General features: G+C 39.7%; 4 protein-coding genes and 1 non-coding gene across 5 annotated transcripts; 1 reads left to right on the plus strand and 4 right to left on the minus strand.

Moving 5' to 3' along the window:
• Positions 1 to 2,072: 2,072 nt before the first annotated feature.
• Positions 2,073 to 3,975, plus strand: LOC126600492 (nuclear localization sequence-binding protein-like). The gene is made up of 5 exons (XM_050267393.1): positions 2,073 to 2,484; positions 2,777 to 2,998; positions 3,087 to 3,162; positions 3,258 to 3,301; positions 3,641 to 3,975. Exons 1-4 carry the CDS (start codon positions 2,317 to 2,319, stop codon positions 3,272 to 3,274), a joined length of 483 nt encoding a protein of 160 aa, XP_050123350.1. The 5' UTR covers positions 2,073 to 2,316; the 3' UTR covers positions 3,275 to 3,301; positions 3,641 to 3,975.
• Positions 3,976 to 4,121: 146 nt separating this feature from the next.
• LOC126601327 (uncharacterized) lies at positions 4,122 to 5,256 on the minus strand. The gene is made up of 4 exons (XM_050268324.1): positions 5,190 to 5,256; positions 5,014 to 5,026; positions 4,531 to 4,905; positions 4,122 to 4,339 (listed from the first exon to the last, which is right to left on the minus strand). Exons 3-4 carry the CDS (start codon positions 4,886 to 4,888, stop codon positions 4,320 to 4,322), a joined length of 378 nt encoding a protein of 125 aa, XP_050124281.1. The 5' UTR covers positions 4,889 to 4,905; positions 5,014 to 5,026; positions 5,190 to 5,256; the 3' UTR covers positions 4,122 to 4,319.
• Positions 5,257 to 7,188: 1,932 nt separating this feature from the next.
• LOC126599677 (uncharacterized) lies at positions 7,189 to 7,917 on the minus strand. The gene has a single exon (XM_050266426.1). It carries the CDS (start codon positions 7,810 to 7,812, stop codon positions 7,282 to 7,284), a length of 531 nt encoding a protein of 176 aa, XP_050122383.1. The 5' UTR covers positions 7,813 to 7,917; the 3' UTR covers positions 7,189 to 7,281.
• A 91-nt stretch (positions 7,918 to 8,008) lies between these two features.
• On the minus strand, positions 8,009 to 8,080 carry TRNAD-GUC (transfer RNA aspartic acid (anticodon GUC)). The gene has a single exon. It is a non-coding gene; the product is annotated as a tRNA-Asp (tRNA).
• Positions 8,081 to 11,609: 3,529 nt separating this feature from the next.
• Positions 11,610 to 15,224, minus strand: LOC126593730 (rop guanine nucleotide exchange factor 7-like). The gene is made up of 7 exons (XM_050260196.1): positions 14,488 to 15,224; positions 14,099 to 14,215; positions 13,818 to 13,972; positions 13,407 to 13,481; positions 13,025 to 13,315; positions 12,478 to 12,834; positions 11,610 to 12,381 (listed from the first exon to the last, which is right to left on the minus strand). The coding sequence occupies exons 1-7, from the start codon at positions 14,879 to 14,881 to the stop codon at positions 11,893 to 11,895; spliced, it is 1,878 nt and encodes a 625-aa protein (XP_050116153.1). The 5' UTR covers positions 14,882 to 15,224; the 3' UTR covers positions 11,610 to 11,892.
• Between the last annotated feature and the right edge of the window lie 835 nt (positions 15,225 to 16,059).

Genomic DNA, 16,059 nt, shown 5'->3' on the forward strand with positions numbered 1-16,059 from the left:
CACTTAAATAAAAACGTATAATGTACCACTCGTATTTCGATCACAATAAAAATTTTCTCCAATTCCACAATTGCATACCAAATCAAAAGCCAACTCCCAATTCCACAATCGCAGATCAAATCAAAAGCTAATTCCATATCAAATCAAAAATCTATTCAAAATCAAAGCCCAATTTAAAAGTCAAAACCAAATCAAAACAAAGATCAAAACATAGGTGGCAACAAGGAGGCAACCTCGTCGTCCAACGTCTCAGGCTACTGTGGCGGAGAACACGCCATTGATCCGAGGCCCCAAGAAGCTGTCGTACCAATCCAAGACCTTCACCAACGTCTTCATCGTCATAAGCGTTGGCGTTCTTGGCCTCCCATATTCCTTCAAGCCCACTGGGTGGCTCATAAGCCTCCTCACACTCCTCCTTGTCGTGTTCCTCACCAGAAAGGGATCCTCTTCGGACCCTTCCACCATATCCACCCAATCACCTAATCCGAGCCCTTGAAATTTGATCCAACGGCTAAAGTTATTATAACTTTTAAACAGACCTCCTGTTTGTAGCCGTTAGATCAAATTTCAAGGGCCCGGATTAATTGATTTAGTGGATTTGGTGGAAGGGATCTGGTGAGGATCCCTTTCCTTCCTCACCCACCAATGGGGTCACAAAGATCCCGTCTATTGGGGATTTGGGTTTTGACGGAGACCATAGGCGGTGATGCAGGTCCGTCGCCAATCGCAGACAAGTCGAGGTCGAAGCGAAGCACGGTCTTAGCCAATCACATGCTTTTCAGGGGGAGTCTTAGCAAGGTTTTAGTCGAGGCAAGCCCTTTTTAATCTCATTAAACTTAGTCTTGCGTGCAACAAACACAAGTCCAATCCGGTCTAGTGAAAGTTAGTGAGGACAAACAAACGCACCCTAAATGTATAAGTTATTTCTATGTACATGTTTTTTAAGGAATTTCGACGATTGTGACATTTTTTTAATTGAAAAAAATAATAATAAAAAAGTTGCACTTAATCAGAAAAGATATAAATCTTACTCTGTGTTTATCATCCTACTAGGCTAAAAAAGGGATGTGATATACACACACCCCTTTTTACTTCTCTCACACCCTTTTAATTTTCGGCCGTCGGATCGGATGAATTGAAGAAGATCAAAGGACAAAAATTAACAAGAGTGTGGGAGAAGTAAAAAAGGGTGTGTGAATAGCACACCCCGCTAAAAAATACTTCAGTTAATCCTAACTCGCTAGCAAAACACATTGTTCTCTTACACATACAAAGTTTAGTGTTCTTTATTAACACATTTTAGTTATATCTAATATTAATCAAGAAAAATAATGGTTCAAAAGTTCTATATATCTTATTGCATTCGATACCGATTCCTTTATTTCAAGGTAGACAAGCACACATGCAATATGGCCTTGTTCTAAACTTCTAAGGAGTCAAACTTGTTTATGTACGGGCATATCCTCCTATCAAAGCTCCAGTTGAACCAAAAGAAAACACCTTATCCGTTTATCCTCTCCTCACCTATGAAACCATGAGACTCTCCCTCTCTCTCAGAACAATATCTGAGACTACCACTCATGCAAAGCAAAGCAAAGCACATTAATGGAACAAAATTTATACAGGTCAAAGACTGATGGGGCACGTGGCAGTACGGGCTTAGAGTTGGCAGGATGTCCGCTAGGGGCCGAACTGATGCACCCATCTGTCACCTAGACAATGAACTTAATAAAAGGCACATGGGAACCAGATACAAAATGATGGGTTTAACATCTATGCATGCAAATCATTAGTACGCGTTACACTAATATGTGGTGTTATTAATTAATTTACACATTATAATAGACTCAATCACTTAATTAATGTTTCATGTAGCTATGATATAAAGTAAATAATTGTATACACATGTTATACTAAGAATACAATAATAAAACTCGGTAAGAGAGTATTATGGATACAAAAAAATAAATCAAACCAGTCCAACCTTAGAGCTAACTCTAGTTTATTTTTTCTCTCTCTTTTTGGGTTTATAAATAGCCAGTGACACCTTCACACTCTCCACATCTGCAAAACTTCACGTGCCCTTTCCTCCTTCCTATCTGCCCTCCCTCAATTTTATCTCTTTAAGTTGTTGGTTTCTGAATTCTGATTCTGCAAACCTTATCCAATTTCTGCTTCCGAGTCTTTGACCATTAAGAGATAACTATCAACAACTATCAAAAAGCAGTAGTTATAATCCGTTCGTTGGTTGACAAAGCTGAAAGCAGCTTTTGTAACATACCAGCTTTAGCTTCATCAGTTCACTAATTAACTACTATGGAGAACAAGAAGAAAGTGGGAAGTGGTGCAAGCCATGGCTCTTCTTCTTCTTCGTCATCATCAAGGAGTCTGGATCATCTCTTTGGTCCCAAGGACTCGTCGTCATCTTCTTCATCATCCCCTTCCGGATTCTTTGGCTCCATTTTCCCACCCGTCCCCTCAACGGTATATAAATGCTTATCACTTATTTAGGGTTATCATTTGATAATCATTTCATTTTCTATTTTCTATTTTTTCTTGAAAGTGGAAAACTTGTTCAGTGATTGTTTTCAAAACTGAAAACTATTTCTTGTGTTTTCAAAAGTTGACTTAGAGTTTTGCTTTATTTTATTTTAGTTTTTGAACCAAAACGATTATCAAACAAGTTCTCGGTCAGGTTTTCGATGCGGGACATATACATCTGTCAACAAATTACATTTTTTTGTGTGTTAACCGGTGGGTTTAAATTTTGATTCAGGGAGTTGGGAAGGAGAGAAGGCAGGACTTTGGAGATCAAGCTGGTAAGTACGGGAGTCCAAGTTTTTTGGATAATAAGGGTGAAAACAAAACCAGCAAAGCTTCCAATATGTATCAAAACGAAGCTGCGGATCCATGCAACCTCAGTTCATCAATCTACTATGGCGGCCAAGAAAATTATAGTCCAAGAACTAGGACCACTGAATCCCATCAGCAGCATACTGTAAGTACAAAAATTGGGGTTGTGTTTAGGTTGTTTATTCGATTTTTATGAAATAAACACTAATCATATTGTTGTAATCCAATTTTAGTATAAGAAAGATGGCGGTGAGGACGATGCAAATGGGAATAATGCAAACAGTGCTTCGAGAGGAAACTGGTGGCAAGGTATGATATATTTGTGGGCTTATTACTTAATGAAGATTATTATTAGTGTTGATTCTGCATAATTAATATGTACGTGTGATGTCTTATTTCTGCAGGTTCACTTTATTACTAACTGTTTGCTCCGGCCACCTATTAGCAGGTAACACTACTTTTCCTACCCCTAAATGGTTAATGAAACTTTTGTCTTATTTGCCACATTAACATGTCTTAATTATAATCATAAAATAGTGTTATTGGTATGCTCATGTTATAACATATGTATTTATTTATTAATTATTCTATGCTGGGTGTTCATAAAATACCAAATATCAAAACAATGAGATGGTGTCACGTCACATCAAAAATTTACCATTTATCGCATCCGCATCCTTTAATAAGTACGAATGATGCTATTCAAAGTGATAAAAGCAATATAACTATTTGAAGAACTGTTCTTAGATATTCTTCTGACGCAGAAAAAATGCTTGTTATGTTGCAGGTAAAACACTAATATCTTCTAAGATAAAACAAATAAAGATGGTGGTGTTATATATGGTACGTATATAGCATGGCAGATAGAGCTAGTAGAACAGCCAGGACTAATCCAGAAACTTGGCTTGTTGGGTTCTTTTTATCCCAGTTAGTCAAGTAGGCCAAGTTTAACTATATATGGATATGAGCTTATGAATCTCATCTTTGATGTACTTTGTTTTGTGAGAACTTTCCCTGTACTAATTAACTAGCCCCTTGTGCTTTTTTGAATTTCAATCCTTATCTAATTCATTCTAGTGATCAAATCCATATATGATGAAGACATAGCAACTTTTTCTGTGACATTCTAAATGCAAATTTGCTTGGCTCCTTCCCAATTATTTCTAAAAGTAGGAATATTCCTACAATATTTCTGCCAAACATATGACATGCAGTAAAATAACTTGTCGAAAACACAAAAAGAAATTTACATGTATCAAACTGCGATCGGCTGGAATGTAAGAATTCTTATTTTCAAGTATATAAAGCAAGGACGACAAAATTTTATTAGTGAATAGTAAGTTTCTTCAAGTTTATAGCCAGCAAACTTGTAATTAAGCTGAATTATAGTATCACTAAGAGTTCTACTTATCAAGTTTACTTGAGAACCATGGCTGGCATCATCACTAATGATCTTCTGTATGCCTTCATGCTGGCACTATAAAAGCTGCAAATCACCAAAATGAAAAGTCTCTTACGAGCTAGCAAATCAAGATTTAGGCAATTTGAATTAACATCCGTCTCTTCTATTGCAAGACTGTGAATCTAAATTGTTAATAATCATGTTGATGAATACATAATCCAGCAATATAACTCTGATAAGAGAACGTTTCGCTAGAAAGATAGAGACGTATGTACCTCCGCACTTGTAGCCCCTAGTACGTCTGGCAACATTGCAACGTTTGGGAATAGTGGCTGCAACATCAGGCCTAATTCCAAGGCTCTTGGCTTCTTTAGAAAGTAAGATGGAGCAAAGGCAGTTTGTGCGTACCTTGCTCACCACAGCACAGCACTTGTTAGGAACCGCCACGTTCTTGTCCTGTGACGACGCCGCACACGATGCTAGCTTGTACACCAGAACGTCCGGGTCCATCTCCCCACAGTCACCGCCGGCAGCCCCATCAACCCCTTCAATTAATCCCCAATTCTTGCCTGAAATTACAAACAAAGCCACCACCAAGCACCAGAACTTCCTCAATATCGCACCTCCTTCCATGTCTATTTTCTACAATTCTGTTAATGCATTATTTGCACACATATACAGATAAGTTCTCGGGAGACCACGAAAAGAATAATTAATAGTTAATTACCAATTAATTAGTTTAATTAATACTTGATTACCTGGTTTTAAGAGTTTTTTAAAGGGAACTTTAACGAAAAGCACCCGGTACTGTTCACTTTAACGAAAAACCACATTTTTACACTAAAAAGTCAATCCTGGTACTATTCACTTTACCCTTTATTTTGTCCTTATCATTAAAACTCAAAGTTTTCAAGCCCTTTTCATTAGTTTTCCTTTTTTTAAAAGAATGATCGAGTCCTCCAAAAGGTTTAGTTCTAAGAAGTCAATAGGTTAGGACAGAGACTCGAAGTCTTGGCTATAATTTTGATCATATTATTTGAATTTTATGGAGAAAATACGAGGCAATGTCCTACTCAGTTGATTGAGTGGAATTGAAAATGGTTGGTGTACCGCCGCTTTCTTAGACTTCTTATTAATCGACAGAATTCAGTGGACCTAGTGTTTAGATATTGTTTCTATACTTTTTCTAATCTTACAAACGTCAGCGGACGTATCGAACACAGGATATTAAGTGCATAAATAACTCGCAATAGTATATTAGCTTGGATCTCTCAAGGATGCTCTGGATCCTTTTTCTGGAATCCGGTGATCATGACCATTCATCGTACATCGTGCAATCAGAAATCGTTTTAAATTTAAAATTTGAAATTAAATATAAATAATATCTAACGAAAACTGATCGCAGGATGTACGATGAACGGTCATGATCACGAGATCTCCCGGATCCCCAAGAAAAGGATCCGGCGAGAATCCTTTTCCCTTAATAAATTCAAGACACTAGTTTGTGCAGTGTTAATTTACTAACTAATCAGTACGAATTTGTAAGGTTCAATCAGCCGGTACTTAGGAACTCGACCTTCAGGGCTTGCGCGACAGAAAGTGTTGTTTTTGACCTAACTATATTCATGGAAGTTGAACCTGAAACCCTAAACCCTGCACTCCTTCACAGTCCTTGTACCAGGCACCGTCAGCGGCTTCAACGTCAGGGCATGTATAAGATGAAAATATGAACAGGTTGTGGCCTATCCTTTTTACTTGGCTGCAGCAATTAGCGGAAACTGCAGCATTTTGGTCCTGTGCTGCTGATGCACAGGTAACCAGCTTCATTTGCCAGCCCCATTTGCCCCTTTAAAGTTTTAAACTGACTTGTGCCGAGAATTGCAAGAAACGCTACAAGTCATTGGAGCTTCCATTTCTTCAATGCTGAGCAGAAAACACTTCTCGACTTCCTGCTTTTATACAGCAATAAGCAGCTCAAAGGATACTTGATTAGTTACCGAAAGATGAAACCCCCAAGGTATGGTGGAGGCAGCACTTGGATTTCGATTACCTGGCGACTTTAGGCCACTGAAAGTCATCACCTCTAACTAAAGTGCTTACCACCGTTCCACTACTTTTGTCCTTTCAGAAAAGAGGCACACAAGGGCATCTCTTGAGCAACAGATAACACAGCATCGACCAATCTCACAGACATCCACGGCATCATCCTATTCCTACCTCAATCTGTTCCTCTAGACCATTTAGACCTATAATCAATAGACCGATACCCTGTAAATCATCGGTTTTCCTTTGGTGCTTCATTGCACGCTATGTTCGGTCAGTGGTAAACCAGTCCAGAGATCCAAGCTACCACTTTTAAAGAGCAAAGCAATGCAGTAGTGGAACGATGTGAAAAACTAAACCGCATTTGCACCAAGTGCAGCACTGCACTGAAGAAAAACCGCTAAAGCACGGTTAAACTATTGAACTACCCAACCATAGTCACCAACTTAGCACTTACCAGAGATCATCAAGCAATTAATACTCCTCTATGATGACAGCCTCCCCAACCTGCTGAGAACGAAAACGGACATACCCATACCTACACATGAGATCCTACTGCGACGGTATTCCAAGCTAATTGCGCAGTTAAACACACGTGATTAGCTCAAGATATCGCCAAAATGACATCCCGTGCGGAGGTGCTTGGTGGGCCATTCCACACTCATTGAATCATGATGGAAGTAGCATCAGTAATCCAAAACAGGGCAAAACGAATAATTGCTAACATGAACAGATTCACTAGAATATTAGCACTTCCTACACCCACTTGTACTACCACTCATCCCCAAATTCCCATCACACCCTAACTGTGGAGCACTAATCAATTTGATTGCCCACTTGTGCCACCACTAATGTGAACAAAATCAAACAAATATTATAAAACACCATGCTTTATATGTTTTAATCGAATTTAAGAACTTAATCTCGGGATTAATCCAAATCAGGCATTAAAATTCATCAAATTACAACTAATATACAGAAATTTAGCGCGTAAAAGCGTACAAAACGGTGCAAACATAGATGAGCAGCGCGACGGAGACAAAGATGACCAGCGGGACGACGGCGGCGAGAGTGTTGAAGCTGCCGCAGGCCAAAGTCCCGAGCTTGATCTGCACCACGTTGATGAGAGCCAGCATCAGGAACACGCAACCGGCCGCCGAACCGACACCCGAGACGAGCATCCCCATCCGGAGGAGGGTGCTGTTGACCCGGACGAGAATCTCGGCGGGCCGGTGGTAGGACGGGCTGCGGGTGATCCGGATGGCCTGCTTGAGGCCGAGGGCGACGAGGCTGGAGAAGAGGAAGGAGCTGAAGGAGTAGACGTGGAAGGAGACGAGATCCTCGGCGACGGAGGGACCGGGGCGGCAGGCGATGGGGTCGTCGGCCTCGATGAGGGTGTTTTCCGGGTCGGAAGGGTTCCAGGTGAGGCCGATGAAGACGGCTAAGGTGAAGAGGGAGTTGACGTTGACGATGCCGTCGAGGGCTGTCAGGTGGATGGTGGTTCCGCCGGGCATTTTGGTAATTTCGTAAGGAATCGGAGCAGTGGTGGCTGAGCTGACTAGCTGGTAAAGTTGCAGACTTGGGTTGATGGATTTGTTCTTTCGTTTTATCTTTCGTGGAAAAACGAGGAAAAGGAAAGGAAAAGAAAAAGACGGCCGTTGAGGAACTACACGTGTCACGATCGTGATGAGTTTAATAAAAAAAAATTACCGCCGTTGCCGGGGATCGAACCCGGGTCACCCGCGTGACAGGCGGGAATACTTACCACTATACTACAACGACCTTGTTGCTAGGTTAGTTGTTTTAAAATATTTAAAAAACAGTGTTTTACTCTTTAATTGTTTTTCTTGTGCATTCAAAATTTATTAGGTAGTGGGAACCCAAATTTGTTTTTAATTCAAGTTCTCTTCACCTTTTCAATTTAATTTTACCTTTTTCATTGTTTTTAAATTAAAGAAATGAAATTTTATTTAAACTCATGCAACCTTTTTTTACACCTAACTTAAAATTTTGAATGTTAATTGTCTATTTTACCCTATTGCATAATTACTATTAAGTTCAAAATGAAATTAATAATGAGACTCATATTTATCAATAAACCCAAACATTATAATTAAACCCTACGATTATTCTTTGTTTATCCTACGTTCATTCTTTGGAACAGACATTTCAAGTTTATCACTGAATAATGTTGAATTGCTATTAAACTTGTAAAGCAAAAGTTTGAATGACACGCCCCAATCCCTGAATACCAGGATAGGCACGTGTTGGCCGACACCTGAAGGTGACGAAAGCCATTTATTGAGTGCAAATAATGAAAACAAAGGATAGATAAGACTTATAAATATAAAAGAATAAAGAATATGCATATAAGGAACGTGTTCAGAGTACACAACTAACTAGAATACTAAAAAATATATATATAAAATGGAGTGAATAAAAGAATGGGTCATACACCGAAAGGACTCGAAGATGCCGATGCGGAAGTGCCTTGACGCAGGGATTGTATGCCTCGATTCTAAGTCCTGAAGGGGGCGCAAAACAAACATGAGTGGACCAAGTTGATATATATATATATATATATATATATATATATATATATATATATATATATATATATATATAATAAAACAGTTATCAACGTACTAACCCCCAGGTTTTATGAAAACACATATATATATCATGCTAAACATAGGTTTTCCGAAACCTAACATGTTGTGTAATGTCTCAAATCATAACTTGTATATATAATAATCACTAGTGAATGTCCGATAACCCCCAGGCCCCATGCCGACTCCCCGTCTCTAAGCAGACAATCAGAGGAAAATAATCCCCAGGCCTATGCCGGCTCCCCGTCCTTGTGCTAAATAGCTAGAGGAAACACACTCCAGACCTATGCCAACACCAAACCGTCGCCCGGGACGGACCGGAATCTATCCCTACGTCCCATAGCAGAATAAGGACCACTAGGTAAGTACAAAACCATTGAACACATATATATTGAAAAACAACTTTATAGTATAAAGTCATCCATCATCTATATTATAAAGAGGTGTTCTAAACAATGTTCTAAATATCATATCATCATCCATCAGATATTCTATAAGAACACGGGTCATATGAAAAATAGTAATAATTCAAAATAGCCTCAATAAGCATGTTATCTCATAAAACGTTTCATAAATCGTAATTATCAAATCATGCTTTTCATGTATGCATTTCTACTATTAAAACATGCATTTTAGAAGGGGTCCACCCACATATACTTAGCCGCCAAAGAGTCACGCAAACTAGCGGAGATAGAACGCCACAATAAATTGCCCCTAAGCACATAAAGGGTACATTTAGTCAAACTCTACTCAAACGACTTAATTTGGGAAAACGAACATCGGAAATGGGTTTAAGATGTCGAAATTAGCCTAGGAGAGATTCTGAACGAAATCAGAAAAGTCAACCCGAAAGTCAAAGTTAACGGTCAACTGTCAGCCCAGGTCAAGTCAATGGGTCACGGGTTAAACCGGTTTAGGGTAGGACCGGTTCAAGGGTTTTGGGCTTCGGTTTAGAACTGGGTTAGGCCTAGGGTTTAAGGTTTTGGGTTAGGGAAATGGGTTTTGGGAAATTGGCTTAGGGCCCGGCCCCAAGGCCAATGGCCTAAGATGAAACAGCTCGAGGGCCTTAAGCCTAAAGGCTTGGGATTAAAGTTGCACAGGCCTAGGGCCCTGAAAGAAGATGGCCCAAATGCCTTAGGGTTTTAAAACAATTAAATAATTAAATAAAAAAAAAGGGTTGGGTTAGGTTTAGGCACGACCCAAAGGGCCTGGTTTGATTGGTTTTGGGTTTGGCAGCAACGGCCCGAATGCCTAGATTTCTTGGTCTCGCCAGAGAAGAAAGCCGAAGCTTTCTAGCTCCAGTCGATGCCATTACTAACAACCTAGAGGTGCGATCTAGGTATGAAAATGAAGTACCAGACGAAAGGAAGAGGTTTATACCTACAATTCGCCGTGGAACGGCCAGAGGTGATTGGAAATTGCACGGAATCACGGTAATTACGCCAGAAATCTGGGTTTAGCTTCCCCGAGCCGATCCCGTGTTAAACCTTGTCAACAACAATTATAACTCTCAACAATTGAACTCAACATTAATATAAAACAAGGAGATGGAAACCCCGAGGCTTACCAGTCATCGAAAAGGTAAGGAACTCGCCAGAGATCTCCCGGGATTCTGGGGCTTCTCAGAGCTCCACAGAGGTAAGGAAGAAGGAAATGAGGTCCTCGTGGGTCGGGGTGGTGCAGCGCCGTAGTCGGGATGGCTTAGGTGTGCGTGGTGTCGACGGGAAGAAGAGAGTTCGAGTGAGAGAGTTAAGGGAGGGTGAGATAGAGAGTGACATAGAGACTGCGAGAGTGAGGGAGACGGGGAGATCAGGAAAAAAGAAAGAGATGAGAGGGGGATGGGAAACTAAGGACAAATATCAAGGGGTGGGCCCTTTGGGCTCACCAATTAAGACCCAAAAACTATTTTCAAATAAAACGGGGATGGGTGTAACATTGATTACCAAGTACTTGACTAATGTCCTATATAGAACTAGGATACCTGCAATTTGAAACCCTCTCAGGAACAAGACCCTGCATCTCTTTCTACAAGAACCTCAGCCTGCCATTCATATCATCCACAACCCAAGATTTTTCACTAACATTTCTCACCATCTCCGAAGACAGAATTGGTTTCAATGCACCCGAAACCATCATATAAAACCCGCACATCGCCGCATAAACCAAGCTTAAACCCAAAATCAATCTCCAAAACTCACACCCAAAACCCCATTTTCTCTCCATCTTCTTAGTCTTCTTCTTCGATTTCAATCTTACATCCGTTGAAGAATCAATGAGCTTATTTGGCGGTAACTATTCAGCAATCAAGTGGCATAGCCTGCTGCAGCAGCTTCTGAGTTAAAAATCCAATGGGTGTAAAAATAAATCCACATATTGAATTGGGTTTATGGGGGTATATTAGGTATTAAATTTGGGTTTAGAGAGATATTAATAGTTTAGTTAAAAATCATATGGGTGCAAAGAGAGGGTGTATAAATAGGTTAGATGGGTTTAAATAAAATTTATAGAATACCACAGGTGGGATCCTCGTTAGTTATTTAGTTGTTGATTTGAAAGTTGACACCCATCGATCAACTAGTTCTATCTGTCACCATATTTGGAGGTCCTAAGTTCAAAAAACTTAACCTTGAAGTCTTTTTGCCTTTCTTGTTTGTGTGTGTGTGTGAGAGAGAGAGAGAGAGAGAGAGAGTAAAAAGAGGTCATTATTGAAAACTTGAACAAGCAATCTCATGTCTATATTCTATCTGCAGAAGTTTAAACAACCAATCTAATGTGTCTCTATTTTTTATCCTTTTAGCTACATTTCAAATCCAAACCAACATCTAAATAACCAGGAACTTTAACAAATACATTAAACTCCCCCAACTCTCATAAGGCATGATCAATACTTGGTTCCAGCAAGAGATTTTCTGTCTATTTCCACTTCTTGCCTCAACCACTTCAAGAGAAGACCATAATTTAATACGCCAAACCTCAGCGATCTGCTTAGTTTGATTTTCTCCCATTTTGGTGGGACGAGGAGTCCATAAGATGATCCGAAGTTTCTGTGCTGTGTAAGTTTGGTATCGAAACTGACCCTTCCATTGTGTCGCTGCAGATTCTTGCTTTTGTTTCACCACCAAGGTAATTTGTCAAGACTCTCCTCACTCCAAAGCCGCGGCGGGGAGGCTTGTCCTTGTTGGTATTGGTGTGGAGAAAGGGAGTCCTCTCTCCCCTTGCAGGGCTAATTAAAGGTGCAGGTGATAAGTTGCCTATGGCAGAAGCTCTTTTGCGAGGAGTGCTTGAGGGAGGCACTGGATATGAAACCGGGCCCTTCTTGCGAGAAATTACACTGACCGCGGTAACTGATGACAGTTTATCTGTCTGTTTTGCCAAGTCGTCCACATATAGTAAATCATCAATACGAGCCACAATGTTAAATGCCAGGCTCTCCAAAACTCTTGAATAGCTTTCAAGAATGGACTTTCCAACATCCTGAAAATTTGAATACAAGGAGTGTTATTGTTATGACAAAAATACAAGGAAATAAACAGAATCCGAGGAAATTTTTTCAAAGGAAGCAAGATTAACCTTATTGCACTGAATCTTGCTCGTGTCCAAGATAGTTTGAGTAAGACAAGGAAACCGCTGCTTCAAGGAAAGCAGGAGGCTTTCAGCTCTTTCTGCCAGTAATTCTCGCTTATCCACATCGATCACTAGGTCCTTGACCATCTCCCAAGATGACTTTGCGGAGGAGCGGTTTGGATAAGGTGGGGGCTTTGAGTGAGTTCTTCTACGCCAGACAAATATTGATGCTTCAACACGGTTTGCAATCTCTAGAGCAATATGTTCGCTGGACAGGTCAAGGCAGTCAAGCAAAATCTCTGGGGAGAATTTGTCTGATGTAATATATCGGTAAATTATGTCCCCAAGACAGGCCTTTCCATTCTGTTGATTACACATCATAAAAATTTCAACATCAGATTACAAAACTACAATCTAGATTTATTAACCTTCTATATATGTTTAGAAAAAGCATGATTGAGAAATAAATTTTAAAAGATTTGACGAAAGAAATTAATATAACAGCGTCACTCAGTTTCGCACAAAAGTATCATGCAATGTTCGGTTTGCAAACCTTTGGAAGAGTTTCCATGTATGACTCTGGAACTTCCATCTCTGCAAGAGTAATGCTGTTGATAGCCATTGCAGCTTTTAGTATTTGATTTGTGCATTCCCGCGTGTGATGCAACTGCTTTCTTGAATTTTCACTTAGACCATCAGCTGCCACGCGAGGTACAGGTAGCCACCACTTCTCCTCCTGCCGCTGGACGGTTTTGCGAAAAGAGGCTGAGCCATCTGCTTCCGGGGCTATAACTCCTTGATCAACATACCAGAACTCCGTATTGGTGAAACTATCTAATATTTCCTGGATAGAGAAACAAGGAACACTCCTAAACTCATAATGACTTGCGCAAATGAAAACTGTACATTACGAAACAATCAAGGTTTGGACTCACAAGAAGCATATTGTCTAGCTTACGCAGCCCTGGAAGATTCATAAATAGATCTGATCGGGGCCTGCAAGTCATGACCTACAGAATGCACCAGCAATAAGAAACAACAAACATTAGACGGATTGCTCATGCTTGCCACCGGTTCTCCATTCGAGATTTTGCACATTTATTTACCATGTCATACAGAGTTATAAACATATAATCTGCATAACCATCATAGCACGGGACCCTAAAAAGTAAGGTTATGGCATTTGAAAGAAAAAACAAGCGAAGAATTACGTTTAGGTCAGGTGAGCTAGTGTTGTGAAATCTAAGCTTCAAAATATCATTTTTCATTTTTCCATCTTCCTAAAAGAAGGATAGAGAAAGCAAAATACGATCACTGAACAGACTTAACACTACATCAAGGATTACCTCAAGCTTTTTCCCATCAGGAAATGTTTGCCAAGAGGGTATCAATTCGACAATGTGATCGCTAACGCAAATGAGCCACTCCATCTCTCTTTTCCACATTGATTTCTTTTCAGCAGGCAAGGGTTCCAGTCTCCATAGTTGCCCAAAAATGGTAGCTTCACGTTGTATAAAATTTGATTAATTAAAAACAAAAAATGCAATATGGAATGATTGAACTATATGGTACTATAAATCGATTCGATTAATCACAAATTTAAAAGAAGCTGGGAGGATGAACATACCACAGAGATTGGTAATGGCATTCGAAATTGTCATCGCTGTGCAAACGCCTTTGCCACAACCTGACATGTCTTCTCCAAGCAACAACTTTGAAAATCTCTCTCTCATCATATCCATCTCTGTTTGAATTTCCAACGTACCAAAAGGATTACAAAACGGGGAAAATAAGCAGAATTCCTATTTTTTAAAATAAATTTAAAATTTTTGCAATGTTTTCTTGAAAAATTTAGCAAAACCCCCTTTTGGTTTTCTGAAGGTGCTCAGCTAAAAGTGAGATGAAAACACGGTTAAGTTTCAAAATTTTGAATTCTGAGCATCTTTTTTTTTTTTAACTTTTACGACTTTTCAGCAACCAAATGAAGCAAAAGATGGGAGTAATTCAAAATCTGACCTGCAACTTTGGAAGCCAAATCCTTGTATTTACATTCATCAACTGGGGATTTTCGTTCAGCTTCCTCCAAATCAGCAGCCGAGTTTTTACACAGCTCAGCTTTCCTGATCGGCCAGCCCAGCAGCGGCGGCGAAGACCGCTCTTTTCTCTTCAGTTCCTCACCGGAAGTCTCGGAGCTCGATCGGCTCGTACTGCTAGTCTCTCTCGAGTCACCGCCGCTCGAATCGGTGAGCGACTCGCTTCCTCCACCGCCATTGTCAGCTGAAGACTTGACGGACCCAGTTCTTTTCTTCTGCAAATTCTCCCTTTTTCTCGTTAAAGACTCCATCTTTTGAACTTCTGAAAACGCCTGAGCTGCTGCTGCACAAGGAAAGCAAGGTAAATCAGCCAGCATTTAACTCAGGCGCTTTGTTCTGCCATGGATTTGGACTGCAAAGCTTGGTGCATTTGAAGTTTTCAGAGGATGGGAGGTGGGTTTTGAAATTTATGGAGGATTGATTCAGAAAATGGTGAAGTTGGGCATGTTTGGTAGGCAAACAGTGAAGCACTCACTCGAGGTAGAAGAGGATTATATTCTTCTGAACTTCTCTCTTCATAAAATTTGATTTTTGAGTTTGAAGAGAGACGGTGGAGTCATGACTCTTGCGGGTAACTGCCAATTGTCACATGGCATGCCAACGTCTCTTTTCTTTTCTTTTCCTATCCCTTTCTCTCTCTCTCTCTCTCTCCCTCTCACCCTCTGTGTAGAGAATACGTTCAAAAAATTAATAAAATACAGGACCATGTGGATGGTGGAGTACGGACTTTTCAACTTGTAATTACAATTTTACACTCAGACTTCTATATGGTCACATTTCTATCATTGAGAATGGAGGGCAAATCTAGCTAGTCAGTGACTAATAATGCTTGGCTACTCAATGAAGCGCAATTCCTCTTCGAAATGTTTTGTGGTTAATATATGAAATTTTATGCTTGTGATTGGATCCATTAATAATGTAAGTTTAGTCTGTAAATATCATCTTTGTAAAAATTCAAATTTTATGCTTGTGATTGGATCCATTAATAATGTAAGTTTAGTCTGTAAAGATCATATCTATAAAAATTCAATTAAGACAATAATCATTTAGTCAATCAACTATAATTAATAGACAGTCGATTTGTAAGTATCGACTATGACCATATGTAGAAATTCATTACTTTTATTGACAACATACATTGCTTTTAGGTTAACCCTAGATAACTCCTAATTTGTAGAAATTTATTGAGGTCGGATGTAAATTTTTCAATGTGAGACAAATTCATTGAGGTATTGTTGTAACTATGTCACATAACTCATCCCACATTGCAGAAAATTCCATTGAGAAGGTACATTGTTTTTTATGGTGGAGTGTTCTCTTGTGGTCCCGCCCTTCTTCTAATCAAATAGTCCTACAAGTTCGGCACATGACCCTTACCGAAGATTCACTTCACTTTCTAATTGAAAGGTCTTACAATTATCCAACACATTACAAATCTACCGAGATAGAGCGAATTGACCAATCTACATGCTACTCACATTAAGTAACCTATTGG

Source organism: Malus sylvestris, chromosome 1 (assembly GCF_916048215.2).
Source record: "Malus sylvestris chromosome 1, drMalSylv7.2, whole genome shotgun sequence".
NCBI lineage: Eukaryota > Viridiplantae > Streptophyta > Magnoliopsida > Rosales > Rosaceae > Malus > Malus sylvestris.

Bases quoted from the DNA above. Each gene is read 5' to 3' on its own strand.
- LOC126600492 (XM_050267393.1), top strand. From the start codon at position 2,317: ATGGAGAACAAGAAGAAAGTGGGAAGTGGTGCAAGCCATGGCTCTTCT. The intron at 2,485-2,776 runs GTATATAAATGC...ATTTTGATTCAG, and splicing joins TCCCACCCGTCCCCTCAACG to GGAGTTGGGAAGGAGAGAAG. The intron at 2,999-3,086 runs GTAAGTACAAAA...ATCCAATTTTAG, and splicing joins AATCCCATCAGCAGCATACT to TATAAGAAAGATGGCGGTGA.
- LOC126601327 (XM_050268324.1), bottom strand. From the start codon at position 4,888: ATGGAAGGAGGTGCGATATTGAGGAAGTTCTGGTGCTTGGTGGTGGCT. The intron at 4,340-4,530 runs GTACATACGTCT...GGTGATTTGCAG, and splicing joins TAGGGGCTACAAGTGCGGAG to CTTTTATAGTGCCAGCATGA.
- LOC126599677 (XM_050266426.1), bottom strand. From the start codon at position 7,812: ATGCCCGGCGGAACCACCATCCACCTGACAGCCCTCGACGGCATCGTC.
- LOC126593730 (XM_050260196.1), bottom strand. From the start codon at position 14,881: ATGCTGGCTGATTTACCTTGCTTTCCTTGTGCAGCAGCAGCTCAGGCG. The intron at 13,316-13,406 runs GTGAGTCCAAAC...TTCTCTATCCAG, and splicing joins AGCTAGACAATATGCTTCTT to GAAATATTAGATAGTTTCAC. The intron at 12,382-12,477 runs GTTAATCTTGCT...TCAAATTTTCAG, and splicing joins GCAAGATTCAGTGCAATAAG to GATGTTGGAAAGTCCATTCT.